Source organism: Artibeus jamaicensis, unplaced genomic scaffold, assembly GCF_021234435.1.
Source record: "Artibeus jamaicensis isolate MK-2021 breed Jamaican fruit bat unplaced genomic scaffold, CSHL_Jam_final contig_1582, whole genome shotgun sequence".
Taxonomy (NCBI): domain Eukaryota; kingdom Metazoa; phylum Chordata; class Mammalia; order Chiroptera; family Phyllostomidae; genus Artibeus; species Artibeus jamaicensis.
In genome coordinates this window covers 1,006,672-1,033,870 of record NW_026521309.1, presented here as the reverse complement: position 1 = coordinate 1,033,870, position 27,199 = coordinate 1,006,672, and the positions used below count along the sequence as shown (strand labels likewise).

Sequence of the window (27,199 nt, the reverse complement as noted above, 5' to 3'; positions counted from 1 at the left end):
ATTACACCCCAAGGGGGTAGGTGCTTGTGAGATGCCAACACTGTGAAGTCTGGCAGCCCGGGAGGGGAGGCAGAAAGACAGCTCCACGGGAGTTTCATTTCCATCACAATTCCCTCTGAATTCCTGGCAAACCTGGCTGACTGGTGTAAGGGTCCGAACATTCTACAGGCCCTTCATTAAGATGGAATCTAAAAGGACCTTCAGAAAGAAGCCTCACAGAGTTGGATTTCAAGACTCTGGACATAGGAAATCTCTCCCGGAGACCAAGTCCCAACTTGATTTAGGGCAGAGGATTTTTGGTCGCAGGGAGTCTCCCCCTTAAAGAAAATACCAGCAGGTATCAAGTCCTCTGCTCCATGCCCTTGGCTGGGGAGTTGAAGAGTCACTCATGCGTTCCGTCTTCAAGCTTGTTTCTCTAGACCAAGCAGCAGTCAAGGCTCCCCACTCGAGGAAGGGAATTCTGCATGGTGCCAAGCCCTCCACCTCTCCTGTGCTGGCCAGGCCAGTCCCAAAAGGCTGGAAGCTCTGCACCTGGCCCAAGGTCATAATAAAACCAACGAACTACACAGCAGTGCCTCTGCAAACAAGACCTACTTGTCACAGAGTAGCACCCAGCACTGTCATGAAGAGTACCTAGAATTTCTTCTAAAAACAAGCAGTGAAAAAAAGCAGGTACATGACACACAAGTATTTGATTTCTTCTATATTGGGGGAAAAAGTCCCTTTGTCCAACCAAAAACTACAGCCACACCATTATATAAGGTTTCTATGTGCTAGGAAAATTGTATCTTTTAGGCAATGAAGAGGAAAAAAGTTGGTGGCTCATTTTTAATCTTTACTAATTCCTTTTAAGACGATCTTACTAATCCTGGAACTTCAAAAAAATGCTTTTCTCACTTAAATTGCAGTAGTCTACTAAGTTAGGATACTGCTTTCCAAATTTAAAACTGCTCACTTCATGAGGGTAAAAATAACTCAAAAATAAAGACAAGCATTAAATATTACGTAAGGTTTTCTTTTATTTAAAAGATCATTCACAAAATACCATATCCATAGATTTACTTTCTGTCATATAGTTGAATGTGTTAAGTGTTTGGAATTCCATTCTTACATTTAAAAGTCAACTGGATTGCCAGAAGTTTAGATGAATTTGTTTTGTTCTTAGTCTTTTCCACATTGAAGATATAAGTAGGTCGTCTGAAAGCATCAGGTTTGATTACAACCACATAATGCATGTCTTTCTTAAGTTAAGTACTGGTGTTACACAAATGGTTCTTATTCCAGAAGCAAAGATGACAGGTGGAAGGAAAGAAGGGAGAGTTCTGTAAATTGCTGAGCCCTCGTAACAGGGACAGAGTAGGAGGAGCCAAGGATGCCAGCTAGTGACCAACTCCTGTCTCAGCACGCTGCGCTTTGTGGGCCGGGACACCCCCGGCCCTCCAGTCATGCTGGTGGGGGTCCCTTTTCTCTAGGGCTCCAGCTGCTGGCTGCCCCCAAACTGCTCTGCATGAAACAACTGGGTCCCAGGTGCTAAGGAATTTAAGTTGTCCACATGTGGGTGTTCAAGCTCCAAAGCTACTGCCCAGCCCCCAGTCCTGTGGACATGCTGCACACAGTGTGAGAATAAATTTTGTTTCAAAGATGAGACCCAGCAACTTATAGCCACCTACCAATTATTTTAAGGTTCTTGATAGCACTGCATAGTAAAATTCTCAATTCATCAAGTGAAACAGTAAAGTGCCAGATTCTAGGCCCATTTTCATTATAAAATTAAGGGATGGTGGGAAGCACAGTATCTTATTGTTATATAGGAAACAGATAAACGCAAGGGAGAGACACAGAACACACAGATAATGGGGATTTGGAAAAAGCAATGCCTACACTATAAAGTTAGCCCAGCACAGCTTTACCGCCACCACCCTGGCCCCCAACCTTTAGTCCCCCAAAGCACCTGTCCCCCTCCCGCAGAGAGGAAACCAGCAGCAGGCAGTTCACTACGTCCAGCAGCCAGAGGAGCCTCTGACACAGCTGGTGAAGGAAGGAACCAGGGTGGACGGTGTTGAAAAGCAGTAATAAAGGCGCGCACAGGGCAGTGCATTCAACTAATCTCCCGTGTAAACTCCCTACGGACATTCCACATCACTCTTTACCTTTCACTGTTTGAAATTTGAGCCAAATATATTCTGCTCTAATAATCCATTTGGAGAGGGGGCAATAGAGACAGGGCTACCTATAAATAGAGATGGAAGGGATTTGAAAACAAGGTGCCTCAAAATCTGTATGTTGATCAAGGCTGAATAAAAATAAGATACATCCACTTTGTGACCCTTTTTTTTGGGGGGAGGGGAGCCACAGAAATACAGAACTCAACATGCAGGTCAGAAGCACTGAGAAAAATCAAAGGAAGTGACTGGAGTCTGGCCAGTGTGTTCAAAGAAAGAGAAAGCAAAGCAGAAAAATGAAGCAGCACCTATACCCAGGGACCTCCCCACACGGCGGCTGCCTTTGTCCCTCTAGAGAAATTCATGTGCTGGAAGGAAACAAGGAGCAAGAAGGAAAAAAGACACAAGGAAAATGGGGGGAGGAGCGGCAGGAAAAAAATGCACGAAACAGGCACTAGATACAGCAAAGCCGAGAATGTACTAAAAACCACTTGTTAACTGCTGACATGCACTCACGAGCTCCGTTTCCTTTGTAAGAAAGGAGGACAAAGGTCAGGCGCAGGAATGGTAACTGCAGGACTGCCAGTCCAGGGGGCTAGCCGGGCTGCGGTCTCGCTCTAACTGCCCCTACACCCCATTCCCTCCCAACCGCAAGCTCATTCTTGCTCCTTGTGAACAACTTCCTCTCTGGGCCGGGCTCCCCCGAAGATAGCAGAGTTGGGATTGGCTACTTGATTGAGGGGCGTTGCAACTGTTCGAGGTTTAAGCTGGAGCCGTGGTCTCTGTGCTCTTTCCTCTGGGGGGGAAAAACAAGGTTTTTAAAGAATGGTTCCTATTCCCCGCCAGGCAGAATGATCACACTGATGCTGATCCCTATAGTCCAGCCCAATTCCTAAAAATTAACAGCCTTGAAAAACTACTCCATCCCTAGATACACTAACGAAGGCAAACCTACTATTTAAGATAAGGGTGGTGTCCATGGCCTAAGAAGGTACTGTGGAAAGGCACCCTCCATCTGCAAGCGGTCGCCATACCTTCCGTTGGTTCTCTGAAATCCATGCTGGACCCTCGGAGGGGAGGGCCATCTCTGAAACGGCTCCCCATGGGAGGGCCTGTTCGCCGGTCCCCGGGACGACTCCCTCCCCTGCCTCCTAAGAAGTCGTCCCTGAAACCTGAAGCAAAAAGACGACACTGAATTACTTTTTAAACTGTCTCCAAGTGGATACGATCTTAATTGTTTCTGACTCCAAAACGTTAAGTTCTTTAGTTTGTCCAGCGTCTGAAGTTCTTCCAAAATATAGTGCATTGAAAATGAGTCCAAATGTGAATCTGCTTGGTAATTTCAATGCTAACAGACTTTTTAAATAAAAAAGAATCTTAGGAGAGAAAAATAAACCATTTAAATCCTTAGCTTGCAGTGAAAGTGGAAAACAATATGAGGCTATATTCTAATATGGTTTAAAACAATATGAAAGTCCTCAAAGCACATTTTATTGTTTTCTATTACAAACCTATACAGTTATTAAGAAGATAAACCTGAAACTTAGAAGTTACGATTTAGAATGCAAAAAATCTCAAGAAAAAACTAGATACAAAGACAAAATAAAAATACAAAGTCACCTCTGGGTGACACTCCCCATTTTCCCTGTTCCTGCTGCGTTTCAGCGTGGGTCATTCTAAAAGCAAAGCACCTGTGTGGTAAACAGAGCAGTTATCGGAGTTAGGCCCACCCCCGAAAGGGGTGTGTCGAAGAGGGCTCACTCACACCCAACCTTATCTCACCTCCTCTGGTTGCAATGGGGTTTTCTTCATTCATTTCTGTATCTGCTAAAACAATTACCAACAAAAGTAAAATTCATCTCCATTTATAAGTGTTAAGAGTAAGTTATGCCCTGGCTGGTGTAGTTCAGTGGACTGAGAGCTGGCCTGTGAACCAAAAGGTCACTGGTTCAATTCTTAGTCAGGGTACAAGCCTGGGTTGTAGGCCAGGACCCAGTAGGGGGTGTGTGAGAGGCAACTTATCCATGTTTCTCTGGCACACTGATGTCCCTTTCACTCCCTCCCTTCCCCCTCTCTAAAAATTAAAAGTGACAATTGTCATCAGTGTGTAGAATAGAGTATTTTCTCAATGGACTTTGAGAAGCTTAGGCTTCAGTGATGTATTTAAGTGAAAGACCTTCAGTTACGGGGGGTTTAAGCTAAGTAACCTTTTAATAATATAACCTACTAAAATTAAACTTAACTTCCAGTAAAAATATAAAAAATAAGATTGTGATTAAACAAATGTGCTTAACCTCTTTGTTCATGCTCCCAAAGCTGACTCTCACTCAAAGAATGGCGCCAGTGCCCCAAGTTTTGTAGGATGTGTCTTTAAGAGACCCGAGCCTGAGGCATGTTCTTCTAGAGAGAGGTGATCCCCATTATCCAAAGATGTCATTTTTACAAATTTTACCTACTTGCTAAAATTTACTTGTAAGTCCCAAACAACACTTTTGGTGCTTTTCCTGCCATCCAGACACGCACAGAGCAGTTGAGGATTGGGTCTCGAGAAGCACATATTCGCAGCTGAGGCAACACTCTGCCTTGTTTCAGCTCATAAAGTAAACAGACCCTTTTATGATCTGTTAAGTGCTAGTTTTCTTCCCTCTTGTATTTTTTTGTTGGTGATTTCTGTTGAAAATAGCCCCCAAACAGCACGGAAGAGTTTGTAGTACTCCCTAAGCATAAGAAAGGTGTGAGGTGTCTTAGGAAGAAAGTATACTTTTTTTTTTAGTATGTTTGATAAGCTTTGTTCGGGGCAGAGTTACAATGCTGTTGGCTGTGAGTTCAATGTTAATGAATCAACAATGCACATTAAATGAGGCATCTTTAAACAGAAACACACATAAGACAAGTTTGTGTTGACCGGTTGGTTGACAAAATGCAGTGATCAGAGGCTCAAAGGACCCTGACCTTGTCACTTCCCCTGGGAGCAGTGGGTCAGCATTTGTGACTCTCCAGAACCCAACCCCTGCAGAGTTGGAGAACCTACCCTACCTGCAATGGTGCTGCTTTTCCTGGCAAGGGTTTTGGAAATATATCAAGTTATTAAAAACCCAGTTCAGAGGCTGAGTTGAACAATACCAACTTTAACAAAATGAGCAATAAAAACAATCCTAAAAGGATTTAGACCAAACAGGAACACTGCTTTGGGGGAAGACACATTGGGATGCATACAGACAAGTGAAAGATTCTTCAGTCTTTGAACCTGACATTCCCCAACCCAATCTAAACTGTGATGTGTACCTTTCCACTGAGTATGAAAATTACTTTCTCTTATTGAGGTTTAAGTAATTTTTGCTGCCAGTTCAGCAAAAATCCATTAGCTCACACCCACAATAACAAGGCAGATAAACACAACTGCTGCTGTGTCCACATGAGATAAGTACAGAAGAGAAAACCGTGTACATTATCACTGACGGCTTCATTTCAAAATATGGTAAGAGCAGTGGGAAGATTATGAGAAAAGCACAGCTAAGATTAACAAGTATCTTTTAATCAATTTGATGAGATTTCTAGGAGATACACTATTCATAAGAATCTTCTGAGTTTTCTTTACAAAGTTTAGTTTAACACACTGACTATTTCTAGTGGTGGAACTTTTAAGTTTTTACCTGCTCTTCAGTAATGCTTGATATATTTTTACAAGCATGTACCACAAAAAAATAGCATCATTTTTTAAAAGAGTAAAAGAGATCCATTTTCATAAATAACACATACGAGTAAGCATTCCTCTACCATGTGGGCACTTCACTGAAACAGTGCGGTTCACAGTGAACCTGCTGGGTGGAAAGGTAGTTTCTCTGGCTGTGTTCACTGTATGTCTCTGCTTCGGAGTAAAAGTACAAGCTAAGTCAATAGCAGAAAGGCATTAGTTACTTAACTTCCACAGTCCCAGAGCTATGAGCTCACTGTGCTGTTCCCAAACTACCAGGAAACACGTAACTGCCAGGTCAAAGGCCACTGCTTATCAAGCTACTGAGTGCTGTTCCTGGATTGGCCTTGAGAAGACATCTGTTGCATGTTTCAATCAGAGATTAGCTTATACATAAAATTACAGGTTTACTGGATTATACTGTACTTTTATGAATAAGCTCATTTCTGACTGGCTACATAGGACTTTTAAAAATTAAATTATTCAACAGATATAAACTGTCATCTGTTTAGCTAGAGCAGTACTGGAAATAAACTTTTAAACTCTTTAAGACTCACAAGACATTCTGTACCGGTTTCTCCATACTCACCCATTACTTTATATTGAGTTTTGTTTGGTGGGGGTTGGGTGACAGGCTGGCTGTGCTGATGTTCTCATGTATTGGAGAATACAGAAACAAGCTCGGGTTCATAGGGAAGAAAACCCTTTAAAAATTTTCCTGCCTTTCTGTTGTAATTGACAGGTTTATTACGTATATGAATTACTTTAAAAAAGTATAATTAAGATGAAGAAATGTTTAAGAGATCTTTGAAAGCAGAGGGCAAACTGGCCTCTTCAGTTGAGCCAAGGAAGCCCCCACCTGCCTGCCGTGGTCGGTGAGAACGGGCGAGGCAGAGCGTGTCCCGCCCCTCGTGAAGGGACGAGCCCCTCGCCTCTCAGGAAAGAACAGGTCACCAGACTCTTACCGTCCCAGAGGAGCCACCAGAAACCACAGTTACACGGCTTCTCTTACGTTTCTAGAACCTCCACATTATTTCTAGAAGTTCACTGCAGTTCTATTTGTGCCATACACACAAGAGTCACCAAGGAGCTTCCTTGGGCCAGACCCTGAGAAAAAACTGCTGCATGCCTGGGTACCTTTTGGGAAAGTTTCGTTTGTCAAAGAAACTAAAGAAGTAGCCCAGCCAGGTCGGCTACTCACAGGAAATGTACAATAGCGCCAAGGCCATTGAAAAAGGTTAAGTGGTGATACTTTAAATACTGATACCGGAATTGAAGTCATCCCGGGACTCCCATCCACCTCTAGATTCTCGAGAGCCACCCATTCCTGAGGATACACAAAAAAAAGTAAAGTTGAGGTTGGATCATTACCTTGCTGCACAAACATGGAAAAATTCACTGGGACGATGTACAACTCGTGATGGGAAGTTCAACCGAATTAGAGTTTTTGCTGCCAACAGGAAAAAAAAAAAAACAACCCCAGGCTTGCAGAAGCATCATCCATTCTAAGAGTTTATTTTTATAAAAAGCTCACAAAAACCTATCACACCTACAGGACAGAGTTCTATCAGTAACCTTCCAGAGTTGCAACCGGTAAGTTTTATGTTCAGTTTTAGAAGAACCAATCACCTCTGTCATCTGGTCCACCTTTCCTGAATCCAAAGCCACCTTTATCTTGTTTTCTGCCTTCTGCAATGTCCACACGAAGTGACCGATCACCCAAAAGCTAATGGTAAGGGGAAAACAGTGTCAGTATTTGCAAGAAAAAAGCCCAACTACTAACATGACAGAGAAAACGTGAACATACTTACTGCACCATCGTATGTCAAGGCTTCCTTAAGGGAATCCACCTCGTCAAATTCTACATAGCAGAATCCTGTAAGAGAAAAACGAACTCCATTTCCTCAAGAAATTACAGGTCAAAAATACAGTGGGTTCCCCATTTGCACAACTTGCCCACATTGGAACTACCACTGTTGCTGCCTCTAGATAACCGCAGACTAGTAGATTCTGAAAGAACAGGTTTTGCTTTTCAGTAAGTAGAACTTGACTGGTATTCCTCCCTCTCAGTTATATTCTACCAGAAAGCGCTAACCAAACAGGCACTAAAATGACAGCTGTGGTTTTTTAAAAAAAAATTTTTTTTTTAAGATTTTATTTATTTATCTTTAGAGGGGAAGGGAAGGAGAGAGGGAGAGAAACATCAATGTATGGTTGCCTTTCGTGCATCCCCTGCTGGGAATTGGCCTGCAGGGAACCTGCCTGCAACCCTGGCATGTGCCCTGACTGGGAATCGAACCGTGATTGTCTGGTTCGCAGGCCCGCGCTCAATCCACTGAGCTACGCCAGCCAGGGCCGACAGCTGTGTTTTCATAAAACTTTCTTCTCATGTATTTTAACCATAATATTAAAACCTTTCTTGGCCCTGGCTGGTGTAGCTCAGTGGATTGAGCGTGGGCCTGTGAACCACATGATTGCTGTTTGATTCCCAGTCAGGGCACATGCCTGGGTTGCAGGCCAGTTCCCAGCAGGGGACATATGAGAGGCAACCACACATTGACATATCTCTCCCTCTTTCCTTCCCTTCCCCTCTAAAGATAAATAAATAAATAAAATCTTTAAAAAACAAACAAACAAACACACACAAACAAAACAAAAAACAAAAAAAAACCCCAAAACCTTTCTTGGATCACTGCTGCGTTGTTGGTTCTGATTTCTGAATCACTTTAATATAATCTAATTGGACTTTTAGGACAGATTTCACAGTCGGTATCGACATGCTCTGAAGGAGAGGCTGAAGGTGCCCATTACTACGCAGGTAGTTGGTATACAAACCTGAGCAAGCCTTTCCACTCCTGTGCAGTACTCCTGAGCACATGCTCCCGGAGTCCACACCTGGGTTAGGTACTCTCCTTGCCCTGACACACTCACACTGCGCCCTCTATTCCCTCCCCACTCCTGCCAGAGTACCCTCGTCCTATGTGAAGATTATACTTTACTTTCAAAGCCCAAGAGACTGCAAGTGCTTCAAAGGCCTGGGTCCAAACTTCTCCCGTTCACCACCTGCTCAGTAAGTACTTCTGCAAAGAATGCACTGCTTGGCCGGAGAATGTCCCCTGGTCCCCCCACCCCCACTTTATTCTCTACGTGGATTTGTGTTGAGAGGAATCGAGAAAATCACTTTGAAGTTCAAAGAGGCAACAACGGCCCAGTCACATGCCTGACACCCTAGAGCTGCTGAAACCAAAGAGGACCCTCTGCAGAACAAAGTCTAAAACCTGCTGCTGCTTACTCATTTAGCCTGAAGGTTGGCTTCATCCACACATTTTGACTATAAATGTGGATTCCTAGTGTCGGTTAGCAAGCAAACTGGGTGGAATTTACAAAGTTTAGTCAATATATTTGTTTTTATTGTTTGATCACCTGATAACAAGGCTTCAGGCTCTAAAGTCAAAAAGCTTTCAAAAAGATAAAAAATGCCACTACACACAGAACCACTCAGATGAACAACACCTCGTACCTTGCACTGCGTATTTCACTGCTGGGCACATTTCCCCTCAGGCAACTTTGAAAGCTAGATGATGATGTCATTCAATGCTTCATTCTTACTCTTTCTCTGCTCAAGTGCCCTGAAGATACTAATCTATAGACACTATCTGAATTTTGAGCCAACCCTCTCCCAAACACTTATCTTATTTTTAAGACTGTAAGACGTCCTTCCCTCCAAATGTGGGAGGAAAGCAGGGGTGTGCCTTATAGTCCAAATGTAGCGTACCTGGCTTGCCGGGGTGGCGGGGGAAGCAGGGTCACAGGTTACTCAGTATTTTACATTTTTCTGCTTCAAAAAATTTTTTCCTACTCTAGAACCCAGGTGCATCTTATAGTCCTAAAAGTACGGTACTCTGAAGTCACAAATGTATAGTGATAACTTATTAGGTTATCTTTTGGATTTTATAATAAGTAACTGAATTATAGGAAAACTACCAAGAAAAAAAGCATGAACTGGCTAAGGTGATACATACTTGAGAAGTCTTCAGATCTGTATGCTCACATCTATCCACTGCCCTCCTGCCCTCCACGTTAATGCCTGCATTGTCACACAGGACTGCTATGTAAGTCAGGCAGACAGCAGGTTTACCTCGTATGTGCCATATACTTCTAGATGATGTGCACAACATTTTCCCCCAAGTAGAACTGAGGGCCTTCCAGTTAAAGTGCTATTTATTTCAGCTATAATATCTGAACGCTAAGCAAACATTTAAAACTTCATCATTAAAGCCCTCTAGTTCACTAAAACAGTCTGGTTTAGACTTCTCCCTTTAGAATCATGTACAGTAAGAATGTCCCTCAAACAAACTCACCTTTGAATTTGTCTGTGTCTTTGTCTCGGACTAGCCGTACACTCCTTATGCTGAGATCCTTAAAGATAGCATCTATGTCGCCCTGAACTGTATTAAAAGGTAGATTTCCTACGTATGCTGTGTAGGGGGGCTCTGTGGGCAGCTCCTTCTGGCTACGGGAACCATGGCCACCAGCATTGCCGCGAGACCTAGGAAATGAAACAGACAGAATTCAAGTCTGCCCACGTGTTCCAGCCCCAGACCAGGAACAATAAAAATGCCTCCCAGCTAGCTACACCACCCAGGCGAAACACTCCTCCTTGACGTACCATCATCTTCACCTGGAAATTATGAGTATTCTAAGTATCATTTTCTGAAAAAGGTGCTTAGTTTTTTAGTGATAGAAATGTCCACAGAATCACAGACTCTATGTAAACATACATTTCTCTGAAAAATCAAATCCAAATTTAACACGTGCTCCTAATGGTTCTCATATTCACACAGAATCAGCATCTGCAAAGTGTTTACTTCCTAAAACCTAAGCAAATGCCTTCCCTCACACTCAATACTAACGCATACATAAACGGACTGTCCAGAGTCTCTGGGTTGAGCTCAAGAAGAATTACTGAAGCTGTCGAAGTTTAATGTATTCACACTACAATTGTTTCTTGCTATTATCTGGTTATGGATAATAACACTATAGAAATTTTAGATTTAATTTAGCAAGTACTGTGTATATACTACTCTCCATTACCCATGCAATACTTCACTGGGCTCTCACGCATATGGGGTGTGTATTACTTATCCATTTAAACCTCAATGCCATTTCCTCAGATGTAACAAGAGTGGTGTACTTGTCTTTGGTTACAGAGCTAAGAAGTGGCAAAGGCAGGACCTTGATCATACTTCATCATTGCTAATTTGAAGAGGTTATCAGTTTAAATCCCAGCTCTGCCACTTACTAGCCATATGATCTCGTAAACTCACTTTCTCTAAGCATTTATTTATTTATTTGTGAAATTGGGTTAGAATTAATTAAGACCTTGAATTATTGAGAAATAACAAATATAAGGTGCTTCAACAAACACTGCATAATAGACAGCACGTATGTACAGAGTAACAAGTAGTATTATCACTGCCACCTACAACCTGAGGTTAAAAATGTTTTACAGATAATTAAGTGGGACCATCTGTCCAAGCCCACAGAATGTACAACACCAAGACTAAACCCGAATGCAATTGGACTTTGGGTGATAATGACGTTTTCAATGCAGAGGTTCACCGACTGTAGCGAATGTACTACTGCTGCGCAAGCAGGGGAGGATGGGCACGTGCAGGGCGTACACAGGACCTCTGCCATTTCTAGTTTGGCCGTCAATCTAGAAATGCTCTAAATAGTTCTATTTAAATGAATGAATGAATGAATGAATGAGTGAACGAATGGGAAGGGGAGCTATTCTTTACATCAATAAGAATGCTAGCTGATAAATACTGAAGGAATCATCACTACTCTGCAATGTGGTTAGCAGTAACCGATTTAGGCCTAGGCTTATCAAGAGATGCTAAAACCACTAATAAACTTTTTTTTTTTGGGGGGGGAGAACAACATGGTCTTAAATTATCACTCCACAGATTATTACGGGGGGGGGGGGGAGTTTTTTCTCAAATGGAAAACCTGGCAGTCACCACCTTAACCAGGTAATTGGTACCACTAACAATGGAACAAGCTCACATTATATTATATGCCTTCTATATTGGTGCAGATTCTTCAAATAAGTCAGGAAGGATGAAAAAGGCAGACACTAACAATGAAATATGAAAACCAATGCTATGGAGCAGGCTGGTGTGGCACAGTCCATTGTGCATCGGCCTGTGAACCAAAAGGTCACAGGTTTGATTCCCAGTCAGGGCACATGCCTGGGTTGCAGGCCAGGCCCCTAGTTGGGGGTCATGTGAGAGGCACTGATCCATGTTTCCCTCCCTCTCTTCCCTTTTAAATAAATAAATAAATAAATAAATAAATAAATAAATAAATAAATAAATCAATAAACAAATCTTAAACAAACAAAGTACCCCCAATGGTACATATGATGTTTGGATCCTAAAATACACAGCTTAAAAAAAAATCAGGTGGAGAAATCTGAATATGGCATGTATAGATTTTTGTATCAATGTTAAATTTGTTATGAGTGACAACTGGTATTGCAGTCAGTAGAATGCCCTGTTCTCGAGATTTAATGTAGTCGAGGATGAAGTGCCAAGATAGCCATTGTTTACTGTATTTTCTTTTTAAAATATTTATTTATTTATTTCTAGAGAGAGGGAAAAGGAAGGAGAGGGAGAGAAATATCAACGTGTGGTTGCCTCACATCCCCCCCACCCCCGACTAGGGACCTGGCCCACAATCCAGGCATGTGCCCTAACTGGGAATCGAACCGGTGACCCTTTGGTTCAGAGGTCAGCACTCAATCCACTGAAGGCCATTTACTGTATTTTCAAAGAGTTCAGCATGAAAGACATACAAGCATGTATGTAATATATATAAAACAAATGTGAAACTTGTTAAAAATCTATCAGAGCCCATTGTGTTATTCCTTCAACTGCAGATTTGAAAAATTTTCAAAATAAAATGTTTGCAGAACACAGAAAAAATGAATAAGGGAAGCATTGTTTAAGAGAATATTTAAAATAAATGAATCTTATCACAACAAAGATCTGCTCGAAGTCATCCTTTTTGCAGGGGAAATATGAGTATTAGTCTTGGATGATGCTTCAATCAACTGAGCTGCCTGGCTAGGGCTAAATACCATTCTTTAAGACAACATTTTTCTGAAGCAGAAGAACCAAGCCACGGTGTAATTCTTAGAGGGTAAAAAATTTAAGTTTAATGACTCAGAATTCTACTACTTCCCAATAGGAAGTATTATTCTGCATTCTGTTGTAAGAATGAAGAAAAACAGGTTTACAAGTAAATCATATCCCACTTCCCCCATCCAAAGCTTGGCAAATGTGACTCACTTTTGCATTTGTAACACTACTGGTAGTACACAACTATTACTATCTCAACAACCATAAAGCCTGAATTATTTTCAGTAAGATACTCTTTGGATACTGAATATATATATAACCATATGGAAAATGTCAAAATGGAGAATAATAAACTGTTTAAATTAATTCATGCAACATCCATTAAATATCTTGATGGAAAACAGTCTTCAAACCCCTCACAGTTGAGTAGCACCTATAAAACACAAGTAACTGTACACATGCATGCATGTTTGTGCATGTGTACATATTTAGTAAACTCTCATTTATTACTGATAGATTCTGTGACTTTAAGCAAAACAACACACAACGAAACCAATTTTACCAGAGGCTTGAATATAAACCAAGAGTTAAGTTCCTATAGCATCATGTCGTTGTTAAGAAACTGTGTTGAATGAAATGAAGCTGTTTGAGGACCTGTTGTACAATATATATATAAAACAAATCCACGATGTTTTTTTAAAAATTTAAGGTAAAGGGGAAGATAGAGAGATGACAAATTCCATGTGTGTGATAGCTGCGTCAGGAAAATGGAGGTGGGAAGGCTCGCTAAAGGGTATGTTAAATGCATATATGAGAACTTATGAAGGGTGTTCCGTGCAGAACTGAGGAGGTAAGGTCAGATGACCTTTCAGCACAGGGAACCAGGAAAGCTCTCATTAGGGCCGCCACAGCCTAGGTGAACAGTAGGAAGATGATGGGGGCACTAATAAGAATGAAATTGGCTAAAAATCCAGCTTTGGGAAGATAGAAGAATCTCTTTTCAGAAAAGCAGTATTTTAAGAGCTACAGATGTGGAAACAGGCAAACTAACCCAAATCCAACAACTTGCTCATTTCACTCTAGTATCACAAAACCATCAGTGGCTTAACATTCTAGACCAATGATTTTCAACTGGGGTGCCTTGAGAATTTTTAAAACATGCAACACCTGACTACTCAGGGGCACTAACCTCTTATTTAGGTTGTTGTCAACAACAACAAAAGACAACTGCTCACAAAACAACAGCCATCCGGTGTGAATGAATCAAAATTATACCTATTTCTGCCCTGACCAGTATGGCTCAGTTGACTGGGCGTCATTGTGCAAAGGAAAGATTGCTGGTTCAATTTCTGGCCAGGGCACATGCCTAGGCTGCAGATTCAGTTCCAGGCTGGGCTGTGTACAAGATGCAACCAATAGATGTTTCTCTCTCACATCAATGTTTCTCTCCCTTTCTCCCTCCCTTCCCTTCTCTCTAAAAAATAAGTATTTTAGTCCTGGGTGGTGTTGCTCAGTGGACTGAGTGCCAGCCTGTGAACCAAAGGGTCACTGGTTTGATTCCCAGTCAAAGCACATGCCTGTGGTACAGGCCAGGTCCCTAGTTGGGGTAATAAAACAGACAACTGATTGATGTATATCTCTTACACATCAATGTTTCTCTCCCTCCCCTGTCTCTAAAAGTAAATAAAATCTTAAAAAAAAAAAAGTTTAAAAACACCTATTTTTTTGTGAGATCAGCAAAAAAAAAAAAATCTATTTTTTGGTGTGCTGCAGAATTTCTTATGCCATTACACATTTATGTGTGTCACGAGATAAAAAGGCTGAAAATTGCTGCTTTGACCGCTTTCAAGAATTACTGAAGCAGGTCTAAATAATATCCTATCTGACGCAGTTTTACAGGATTTAAGCATTTTTAAGTCTTTCATTGAGCTGTGCCCTGAAGATACTGCAGGGCACCCCTAAATGCAGCCATCTAGCCAGACTTCAATTTATCCACTCTAACATTTATGAAGCATCTAGTGTGCCAGCAACTGAGTGATAAATCCCAGAGTGTGCACATACACATAATGAAATACACATTGTGTTATGAACCAAATAAAAAAATCCAGTGTCAGAAAATTCTTTGAGCTAATATAAGTTTAGAGGGGGATATTAAATAAATCAATAACCTGTATCACATGAAAGCACTTCCTAAAACAGGTTACAAACAACACAGGAAAGACTCACTTGAGACCTTAGTTTTGTGTAGGACATCTTCCAAATCTCCTCTGTCCCTCAAGTTTCCTTGTCTATTTTAAATCTTTATTTTTTAAAGAAGTTTAAAATTGACCATAAAAACACTTCATAAACCCCAATTGCTTTATAAAAGTTTAATGAAACTTCTGCGTGTCACAGGAAGACTAGCCTGCTGGAGGTCACACTGCGCCTGCAGCGCCTGGAGGTCACACTGCGCCACTACCAGCAGTGGGTATGTGCAAACCAGAAAACAGATAACATAACCGGCAGGCCCAGGCAGACCCCCCTCCCCATTCAGAGTGGGCACCTCAAGGTCTGTGCAGCAAACTCCCTGGCCACACCATCGCACCACTGAGCAATGACCCTCCCTGCTCATTATCCCTTCTTACTGTCCCTTGGGGGACAGTCCATTGCTTTTTAAAACAACATGTGACTCTCCTGACCAGTGGGGCTCAGTCGCTTGGGCACTGTCTGGCAACTCAAAAGGCTGCAGGTTAGATCCCCAGCCAGGGCACATGCCAGGGCTGTGGGTTCCTCCCCTAGTTGGGGGTGTGCAAGAGGCAACAGATGGACGTTTCTCTCTCATGATTCTCTTCCTCTCTTTCTCCCTCCCTTTCTCTGGAATCAATAAAAGAAAAAAACACTTATATCAAAACAAAACATGTTCCCTGGCTGGTGTGGCTCAGTGGATTGAGTGCCAGCCGCTGAACTGAAAGGTCACTGGTTCGCTTCCCAGTCAGGGCACAAGCCCCCCAGTTGAGGGTATGTGAGAGGCAGCTGATCCTGATGTTTCTCTCACACAGCACACACTGATGTTTCTCTCCCTTTTTCCCTCCCTTCCCCATCTTTAAAGATAAATAAATAAAATCTTAAAAAACAAAATACATGTGATAGTTAAGGTAATAAATTGCACCCTTAGAATTACAAAATCCCACTTTCAACTCCAAGTATAATCAAAACATTTCACAGACAAATCACTTCTCTTCACTCCCATCAACTAAGTATCTAAATGTCCATGAAGTAGAGGGCAGTATAACAAACCCAAACCTCAGTCTCTGCCCTCAAGGAGCTTATAATTCAACCGAGGGGAGGGGGGGGGCAGGCACCTGGGAAAAGGAAATCCCACCCTGAGCAAAGGACTGCAGAAGACTCAGGAGACAGCAATGAGAGCCATCACTGCAGAGAAGAAGGGGGACTTGGACTCTACTTTCCAGAGAGTAGATAGGGAGAGCACTGAACTCTTAACAAGATGGCAATGTGTGAGTTACTGAAGATATGTAGGACTGAAAGGAGGCTAAACAGTGACCATAAGAAACAATATAAAGATTAGAAATTACTAGGGCTGGGCCCTGGCTGCTGTGGTCCTGTTGGTTGGGTATCATTCCACAGAGCACCAGTTGATTCCCGTCTGGGTAAGTGTGAGAAGCAATCAGTAGATGTTTCTCTCGTTCTCTTTCTCCCTTCCCCTCTCTCCAAAAACAACTAAATCTTTGAAAAAATTATTATGACTGGGATTAGATCCAGCAAACAGATAAAGGAGAAAATTAAGTGCTTAAGACTTACTTCCAAAGTATTTATAAAAGTTAATGAAAAATGAAGGAAATACGCTTCCAGGAAAAAAATTTTATAAAGATTTCTAGGTGAATTAAAAACTAACTATATACGACTTAAGCACTGTTGCTGCCAAGCTTAAAATTTCAAGACCAATGCTAAGAAACCAAGAGGTATTAATCGCCCTTTGGTATTTGGACCACTTTTATCTTTAAGCGATAACTGAGATAATTTCATTAGCTGATCAACAACCCTGCTCTTTCATATGCCACCCAGAAACACTCATTAGTACATATCATTTGGCATGTAGATCCTACACAAAATCACAGTAAGACTGTTGTTAGAAGAGTAAAATACAAGGCAAACAAAAAGAACCCAGTGAGCATGCTTACAAGAAAAAAAAGAATGGTCAAAATGTGTAACCTAGTTCCTAGACAACAACAAAAAAAGGTTAAGCTCTCAAAAGCCAAGCCCTTATTTCATTTACACCACCTATTATTATTGTACATTAGTAAGCATATACTAGTTGTAATCACTGAACCAACATCAATACATTAACTAAAGTTCAGTTTATTCAGATTTCCTTAGTTTATACTGAGTGTCCTTTTTTCTGTTCCAAGATCCCATCAAAGACATACCACATGGATTTTAGTTACAGCATTTAAAAAACTAGCTCATGTTTTCCTTCCAAGCACATCTTCCTCTGAGTATATGCATTTTCTAAGGCCCTCGATCAGCACTCGAAATTAAATCCCTTCATCCCGACAACTGTCATTTACTACAGCATGTGCATGGAAGCCTCTGAAAGTTTCTGGTAAGCACTGGAAGCAGGGCAGTATCTATGGTGAATTCTTCAATGTACCCTATTTCAAGGAGCCCTTTTTTGCTGTGAATGAGATTCTAATAATTTAATCACATCTGTAAGATGAAAAAGCCTTGCAGTAAAATGTAAAGTAGTTCTAAGGCAGGAACTCAGTCTTGTATACTGCTTTATCTCCAGAACTTTGCATTATCTGATACAGTACCAGAGGTGGAAGCAATGAAGTCGCAGGCCTACCAACTACTTTAGCATTGCAAATAACTTCTCACTAATAAGGGTGTTCTTACTCAGAAAAAAAAAATTTTGAATATGCCAGAGGGTTCCATGTATTTATTTTTTTGAATTTAAATTTTTCCCTTTTTTATTTATTTATTTGTAGAGAGAGGAGAAGGGAGGGACAAAGAGAGGAAGAGAAACAGTGGTTGACTGCCTCTCTCACACCCCTAACCAGGGACCCAGCCTGCAACCTAGACATGTGCCCTGACTGGGAACCGAACTAGTGACCTTTTGGTTCACAAGCTAGCACTCAATCCACTGAGCCAACCAGGCAGGGCAGGGTTCCATGTATTTAGACGACATCCCCAATTAGGTACACTTAAGTGTTTTTCAAAAAACTTTTTGGCTGTGACCAACACTAATAAATACACTTCACATCATGACTTAACAATGCATACATATATACATGCCTGCACATTAACTATACAAATAAAAGCTTGCCCAATAGCACTAACTCAGTAAAACATATGAGTTAGTGTATATTTATATTTCACCTCCAAAAATGCTTATTAGGACCCAATAATTAATTCCATCATCTATCAATAGGATACAACAGGCAGTCCATAAGCCTTATTTTAGATGAACAGTGAACTCCAGGGGATTTTTGGTTTACATACCCTTTTAGGGAATTTTTCTTACTAGGCAAAAGGCATTTATTGTATTATATTAAAGGTTTGAATTCCCACGCATTAATGAAAGCAAATTAATGAGTAATCAATTTACTTCATATGGGTTACTCAATCCAAAAGTCCCAGATTTTCCAAAGGAAATAAAATCTTAAATCTCAGATCTATCTACTGGTCCTCAGAGAATACTGCCACATAAAAACAATAGTGTTAAAGCTATGGTGTAAACTATTTCTATGGATTAGTTCTGAACTTTAGAGGCCAAGAGTTCTTTTTTCCCTTAGAATGCTTATTATTTGATCTGACATTCCACAAACCATCTGCAATTAATTTTAAATGAAACTTCAGTTTTTCATTCAATGTTGTATTTCATATGATCAACAAATAAATTACAACTCTACAATTTGTATTTAAAATTTTTAACTATTAGATAACTACAAAATGCTATAGGGAGACTACCATTTAAAATGTAGAGTTCAACAGTGAAAGGACAGCAAACTCAGTTATTAACAACCACACCTAAAACAAAAGCAAACTAAGAGGACAGCTAGATCAGGAGCAAACCATAGAAATGAAGATCATATGGAGGGTTAGCAACAGGGGAGTGGAAGAAGGTACAGAAAATAAGTAGCATGGACCATAGATAAAAAATAGATAGGGGGAAGGGTAAGAATAGTAGGGGAAATACAGAATCTAAAGAACTTGAGACATGTGGTCATAAACTAAAGGGGGAATTGGTGGGGGAGGGGGTGTGCAGGGCGGAGGGAAATGAAGGAGGGAAATAGAACTGTAATGGCATAATCAATAAAACAATTGAAAAAATAATAAATAAATAAATAAATAAAATGTAGAGCTCAAGGCATTCAGTGAGAGCCTTTTTTTTCTTTTTTTTAATTTATTGATTTGAGAGAAGGAGAGGGAACTGGAGAGGGAGAGGGGAGACACACACACATCGATCTGTTGTCACACTTACTATGTTCTCATTAGTTGACTCTTGTACACGCCCAACTGGGGATTGAATCTGCAACCTTAGCTTATCGCAGAGCCTTTTCTTCATGTAACATTTGAAAAACCAAAAATCTAAGTTACTAGTATTTTAAAAAGTATTAAAATGAATACTTAACACTAATAATTGTGTATGCCAATATCAAATTTTAATTTATACTTACTTCACACACAATTACAAGAATTTAATGTATGAAAAGTACCTGAAAAAAAAGCTATACACACTCCCCCTTTATAAACGAATAGCTAAGAAAACTAGAGGAACCTATCAATTAAGATGTCTGAAAGGCAGAAAAATCAAACATAATGTACAAATCCTGTCTGGTTCTGATCCAAAAAGATCAGCTGCATATCAGAATATATGAGCTAAGCCCTGATCAGTGTGGCTCAGTTGGTTGGGTATCATCCTTCAGACAAAGGGTTGATGGTTTGGTCCCCAGATAAGGTGTGTTTATGAGATGCATGTTTCTCTCCCTCTCTTCCCCCGACTCTAATAAATAAATGAATGAATGAAAAAAAACCTTTTAAAAACATAAGCTATCAGAGAAATATAAATATTTAGTGGTCTGTTTCATTAAGTTTTCATATGTGATATTGTAGTCATTTTTAGAAGTTATTTACTTAATTTAATTAATTTACCTACTTATTTTAGAGGAGGAAGGGAAGGAGAAAGAAAGGGAGAGAAATATCCACAAGAGAAAAAGTGATCGGTTGCCTTTTGTAGGCGCTCCAACCAGGGAGCGAACCTGCAGCCCAAGCACACGCCCAGACCTGGAATTGAATCGGTGACCTTTTGCTTTGCAGGATGACGGCCAACCAACTGAGTCACACTGGTTAGAACACCAAACTGAATTATTACTCATGGTTCACTTGCAGTATTTAAAGGAGAGAAAGGAAAAAAATAAAGCCAGGTTCAATAAGGAATACCCTTCGTAAAGCAGTAAAAATTATTAATTTTATTAAATTGTGATATATTTCTATATCTAATGTATGAAATAGGGACAAGCACTTCTGCTTACAGAAGTACAATGGTTATCTCCAGGAAAAGCCCTCATGTAAAGGAGTTACAAGCTGAACTAGCTATTCTTTTTATGAAACTACATTTTCACCTGAACGAACTGACAAACTGGTCGTTCAGATTTGGATATTTGGCAGACATTTTCTTGAAGTCAGTATGGTCTTGGCCGGGTAGCTCAGTTGGTTAGAGCATCATCCCCACATGCCAGGGTTGCAGGTTCACCCCCTGCTCAGGGCACATACAAAGAGCAACCAAAGAAAATGCGTAAGTGGGTAAAACCGCAGATCCATTATTTTTCCCCCTCTCTCAAAATAAAATAAACAAATAAATGAGCCTGTCACTTCAAGGAAAACAACTATAATAGTACCTGTAGCCAATGATAAAATGCAGGCTTTCAAGCCATAAGTAAGCAAGTAAATAAATAATAACTTTTCTAAAAAGAAAAGTTGTATTCATCAATGTAAGCCTGACAGACTTCCAATACCTGAAATTTCTCAGATGAAATTGATGGTGATAGTAATAAACATGGTATTTGATACTTTGTAAAGAAATGTGTCAACATTTGGAAGATTTGCATAACTCAAGTCTATTGATATCTCCCAAATGACCACTGTGTATGTCATTCAAAATATTAAGACAGACTGAAGGACTTTAATGTAACAGTATGAAAATTCTACTGATAAAGTTTCAGATGATCAACTAACCTTTATGTAAACTACCACTTGTCGAGTTTTGGTATAATACAATAGCAAATAAGAATACCCACAATTACCCGAAAAGGCTATTAAAATACTCCCTTTTCCAACTACTTAACTGTGCAAGGCTGGAGAGTACAGCATGTACCTTTGTTCATACACCTATGTCAACCAGAACCTATCCCAGAAGCAGGTATGAGAAACTGGTCATTTTCTATTAAGCCAGACATTCAAAAGGCTCCAAAAACGCAACTGATTAATCAGAGAAGAATATATGCAGAACAAGAGACATGGACAGTTCCATTTACTCTATACTGGAGTAAAATGCTTAACTGGAGGTGTTATATTTTCAATGGAGTACCAACATGTTAGAATACATCCAAAGGACCCATCAAACAGAAACTCAGAAACTGTGGCATGGGGAAGACTTGAAAGAACCCAGGACACTCAATTTTAAAAGCTGACTTTGATGAAAAGGTCAAGAGGCAGGGCAGGCTCCCCAGCCCAACTCTCCCTTCAGTTTCTCAGGGGAGGCTGAAAAACTGGAAGATGGAATCTGATTTTGGACTGACCACCCCCCACTCCCCGCAAACATTCTGCTTCAGATGTTCTAAAGTTCTGGGAAAACTAAAATTATGTCAAGTCTTCCCAGAATACTGTTAATTTCAAACAGAAATACAAATTTAAAAAAATATGCTAAAAAACTTCTGAGAAATCTCAGAGGCATTTATATTAAACACTCTAACCATAAATTCTGTAACAAACCAAGCAGGATCTCATAGCTCAAAGGTAGAGCATCTGACTCCAAATTCTGTAACAAACCAATAATTTCAAAGAACGAATTACTTAGTACTCATTTTATAATACTATGAACAGATTTCTCTTACTTGGATTTAAAAATAGAACCAGTTAAGCAAAAACTGTCCACCCCTCTACTAACCACAAAGGAAATATTTTAAGAATTAAAAAAAAAATAAACCAATAGCTACCAATAACTAAGCATTTATATATACTAGATGCTATGCTGTGCACTTTAGCTATATCTCATTTAATATTCCCAACAGCCTGATAGAGAAGTTTCTATCTCACATGTGGGGGAAATGAGGCTCAGCAAGGTGAGGAACCTTGTTCCAGATCACACATCTAAACACATGGCTGAACTGACACACAAGCTCTGAGCCTCCGTTCAGGCTTTTGCCTTAGCTGTCTGTCTCCCAGATACTTCTTGATAAAACCAAGTATTTGTAACTGTAACCCGTTCCATAGAGAGTGATTTGCAATCAAGCACTAGGAGACTGGGGAGTGAAGAGAAGGGTAACAATAAACCCAAACAACTTGCCATCTGAATGGTAAACAGAAATTTTTTTTTTTGGTAAACAATTTTAAAAGAAGTTTTTCAATACCTTTACAGATCCTGGTGTCAGTGAAAATAGCTACTGTTATTATACACTGTTTTCCTTCCAGCTTTAAGTTAAAATATGCTTAAAAATTTAGTCAGAGATGCCAAGCTTAAGTCCTACAAGACTCAGAAATTTATAATTCTAACCCCCTTAATTGGAAACTGATAAAGAATATTTTAAGTTTGGTAGTTTAATCAATTTTTAGCAGGTACCATTTCAGCAACCCCAATTCCTCTTTTTTAACCCTCACCCTAGGACATTTTTTCTCATTACTTTTGAGAGACGGGAATTATGGGGCAGTGGGGGAGACGGAACGGAAACAGAGAAGTATTGCCTTCTTGTACATGCCCCACCTGGGGACTGAACCTGCAACCTGAATGCGTGTCCTGACCTGGAATTGAACCCTCAACCTTGTGGTCTACTGGATGACGACGGTCCAACGCTTTGAGCCACGTTGGCCAGGGCAGAAACCTCAATTTTTGCTAATTCCACGTTCCAACCCAATTTTCAAGATTGATGGTTTTAGGTTAAACACTCAAAAGGCTTTATTGCAGTCAAGAATGTAAAATCATATTACTCTCCACTTTATCGACAATGGCAAACGAAAAACTGGAACCTCAGAATAAATGAGCAAATGTGGTAACAAAATACATTCAAGTTCTAGTGTAATCAACTCTTGATACTTTGGAATTTTGTTTTGTCTTCCTTTTTGAGCAACAGTGTGGCCTCTGGTTCTCTGCTTGGCTGTTGGGGACATGCCTCTATAGGCTGGGAAAACAAAGCAAGTCAGTATTGCTTCCCTACAACTGCACTGGTTACTACATATGGCTGTAAAATAAACTTATGGGAATGAGTTTTTAGATTATGACTGTACAGTTCAAAGTTGAATTCTTCTTACCTGTTACCCAAGTGGCTTAGAGTTGAGGCATACTAAGGTGTTTTAGGCTAGAGGGAAGGTGCCTTATAAAAGTACCAAACAAAGCAACATTAAGACTGGCTTTCTGCCCTGGCTGGTGTAGCTCAGTGGATTGAGCACCGGCCTGGGAACCAAAAGGTCTTGGTTCTATTCCCAGTAAGGGCACATGCCTGGGTTGCAAGCCAGTTCCCAGCAGGGGATGCACAAGAAGCAACCATACATTGATATTTCTCTCCCTCTCTCCTTCCCTTCCCTTCTAAAGATTAAAAAAAAAAAAAAAGACTGGCTTTCTATAGGTGGCATAATCTTCTACAATGCATAGGAACATAAGCAAATAGCACCAAGACATTTTGGTGCGAATATACTTCAAATAACAAGTAAAATGATCATAAACGAGTATCCAGTCAACTATTCAACCACCTTGCTAAATTCCAGAGATCACAGTAACATAAAGTAGCTGACTCCTGGGAAAAGGAAAGCTTCAGCGCAGACCACAACACTACAAGTCTGGTCCGCCGCAAAGTTTCGGGACCCACTCCAGACACTATCTGAATGAGCACACAAATTCACCAGCAGGTTTTTAAGAACCCGAGTAATATTTCCTACTTACTTTTACATGAATAAGAATTCAAATGGAAAATTTCAAGGGCAGATGTAGACGTTTAACAGTAAAGAGACTTTTTATTAGGAAGCTTATAAAGTGCTACAGTGATATAGAGTGCTAGCTACTGTTCCCTCCTACCAGTTTTTAGAGCACATCTGAGCAAATGGCTAACATTTTCATTTGTCTTTTAATACTGGAAATAGTTTCAAGAGAATTTTACTTCTGACCACTTTCATTCCAACTGTCAAAATTGACATTCACTAAAAGTCTAACTTGAACACCTCAAGTCACTAGAAAAGCTGGCGAATCTGTGAAAAGGTAGAATTAAAAATAAAAACAAAAACTCCCAGGCTCAGTATAATCACTTACAGTAGTTCTAAACCAACTAAAAATCCTTGGATCTGCCTTACATTGAACGACTATGTTTTAAGAGTAGGTTCACTGGGTCCTTCTAAATGAATGGAGAGAAAAAAATCCTAGTTATTAAACTTCAATTACCAATCTGATCTCTAGAAACCTACCCCAGGGGCAACACTATTTCACATGTCATCCAACATCTATTTCTTTTTTATGAGCAAATAAAATATTCTTTGAAATAACAGGTGGCTCCACTTCCATGCTATAGTGTAATGAATGATACTGGGTACACTCCCAAACCCAAACAAGCCTCTGAGCCATTCCCAAACCAAGGCATTAAAAGATCATTCTTCACCAAACAAAGATACTTTTGGGATTGAAACCCAGGAGACTGGACACCTCAGTAGGTACTATTGTGGTGTTATCCTGGGAAAGTAATCTTTTTGTAAAGGCACACAAAGGCCAAGTGTGTCCTTGACAAACAGCAAAATGTTTATAGCTTATCTTCTTCTAAATTCTGTATGAGGTAACTTGTATTAAAAAAAGTAGTCCAGTGCAGGTTCTTGGAATTAAACACCTTAAGCTTTTTATTCACTAGTTTTTTCCAACAGGGCACCTAATTATATATACAGTCTGTATTTGGCCAGAATCAGAACGAGAAACTAGGAGAAATAAAATATTCTGCCAGCAAGCACGTAGCACCTTGTCAATAAGGTACTCTACCTCAAGAAAGAATAAAAAACCCTCTGATGTATTTGTTTTGGTTGGTCTCCCCACTTCCGACGTAAACCGGACCATTCCCAGGCTCCAGTCACCAAATCCCTGCCTCACACGTAAAGGGAAGTGGATCGTCCCTCTCCCGGCCTCCCGACCTTACCCAGTCGGCGGGCCTCCCGGCGAAAACGGTCAGGGCGCCTGCTGCGCAAACAAACAGGAGGGTCGAAGCGGGGATCGAGCCCCAACCAAAGCGGGGCAGGCCGTGGCCCCGACCCCAAGCTGCCGCAGAGACCCATGCCGGCTCTACCATACTAGGGGATGGGGTTGGAAGCGGGAGCTCGTCTTCCCGGGCGCTCAGTGCTGCTACCGCCTGGCTTTGAGGCTGAGAAAGGGGGAAGACGAAACGTCGTCTTCGGCAGAGCCAGGGATCCGCCCTGAGAGCAAGACCCCAGTAGGCTAACTGCCCCCTCCCCGAGCGCGCCATTTCCAGGCCCCAGCCCTCCAGGCGCCTATTCCAGGCCTCTGCCGACCCAGCCCAGACCCTACCTCTCGCAGCCCTAGGTTCAGAACGGGGAGGCCGCCGCCCTGGGGTCCCGGACTCCGCTAATCCCCGGCACCCAGCTAAAGTCTGTGCACCGCCGCCTCACCCTCTGCCGCCGCCGAAGCTGCTGTAGGCCCGATCGTCGTAGGTATCAAAGTCCGCCATTTGCCGTCTCCGCTCCGAGAGGAACCAGGGTGAGCGAGGAAGGACCCCGCAATATAACTCCCCCCTCCTCGCTGCCGGGGCTGTCCGCAGCGACGCCTGATCGCAAATTGCATGCACGCACGCGCGTGCGCGCGCACGTACACCGCGCCGCGCCCTGCTTGGGCCGACGGGCTGCTTTGGGCCCGGCGACCTCTGCAGCCCACGTGTTGCCGCGGTGTATTTGCTCTGCGCCTGGCCTCGCGCCCCCGCCCATTGTGTGCTAGCTCTGCGGCTTCACCGCCAGCCGCTTCCTGCCCTTGCCCCACCCGTGGCGCGAGCCTTGCCTCCCTCGGGGACCTCCGGTGCCTCCGTCCACACTCTTTGAGGGCCGTCGCCCTGCTGGCCTCGGACCCTGCGCCAGGCCCGCAGTGCTTTCCGCTTTCGCCTAGCTTTTCCTATTCCAGGACTGGCGGGACCTGGAATCCTGCTCGGCTTCGCCCCACTCCAAAACCCTCTTCCTGGCCAAGGGGTTGGCGGCTGACAACAAAGGGCCACCTCCAGTTTGAGACTCCAGAGCTGGGCTCTCGCTGAGAATGCACAGGGGCGAAGGGCCTTGAAGGGGTGAGATTGGGGTCAGATCCGAGCTTGTGGGGAGATGGGAATGCAGATGAGTCGCTTTCCAGGGTCTGATCCAGGCCTGGGTATTGGAGTTGGAGTAGGGGTGAGGGATGAGATTAGAGTGTAGGTTGTCATTGAGTTGGCGTATCTCGCGTTTGCAGAATCTCTGATATGAACAATGTAATACAAAACAGAAAAAATGGCTAATTTCTCTATTACATAAAGACCTCCTAAAAAGAAGTTAAGACCACCCAGTAATTTTTAAAAATAGTCAAAAGGAATAGACAGTCAAAAGAAAAGGATAATATATATGGAGTACCCAACCTCATTCACTATAAGTATCAGCTTGGCAAAACTTAGATGACTCATTGTGAAGGTGATAGTGTGGGTGAACAGCACTCTAATCCACTGTTGGACACTACACATTTATAGAGGGCAGTTTGGAAACAACTAGCAAAAACAAAAGCTCAAAAAACTCTTGACTATGTAATTTTATTTGTGGAAACCAATTCACTGCATTATTTGTAACAGCTGAAGTCTGGAACCACCAAATGATCTTTGATGGGAGACTAGCTAGATTATGATACACCACATAGTGGAATTCTAGATGAAACCGGAAAAACCAGCGTTCTTGCTGGTTCCTACTAGACCCAAAAAGCAGAGATAGGGATT

At 41.5% G+C, this 27,199-nt stretch overlaps 1 protein-coding gene across 2 annotated transcripts; it reads right to left on the bottom strand.

The window, feature by feature from the left end:
- Nucleotides 1-999: 999 nt before the first annotated feature.
- On the bottom strand, nt 1,000-26,000 carry EIF4H (eukaryotic translation initiation factor 4H). 2 transcript variants are annotated; one of them, XM_037154730.2, is made up of 7 exons: nt 25,872-26,000; nt 10,218-10,405; nt 7,668-7,732; nt 7,486-7,582; nt 7,124-7,183; nt 3,197-3,334; nt 1,000-2,958 (listed from the first exon to the last, which is right to left on the bottom strand). In XM_037154730.2, the coding sequence occupies exons 1-7, from the start codon at nt 25,928-25,930 to the stop codon at nt 2,819-2,821; spliced, it is 747 nt and encodes a 248-aa protein (XP_037010625.1). In that variant the 5' UTR covers nt 25,931-26,000; the 3' UTR covers nt 1,000-2,818. The 2 variants fall into 2 exon arrangements, with proteins under 2 accessions (XP_037010625.1, XP_037010626.1); XM_037154731.2 differs by lacking the exon at nt 7,124-7,183 and having other exon boundaries at nt 25,872-25,997.
- Nucleotides 26,001-27,199: the final 1,199 nt, after the last annotated feature.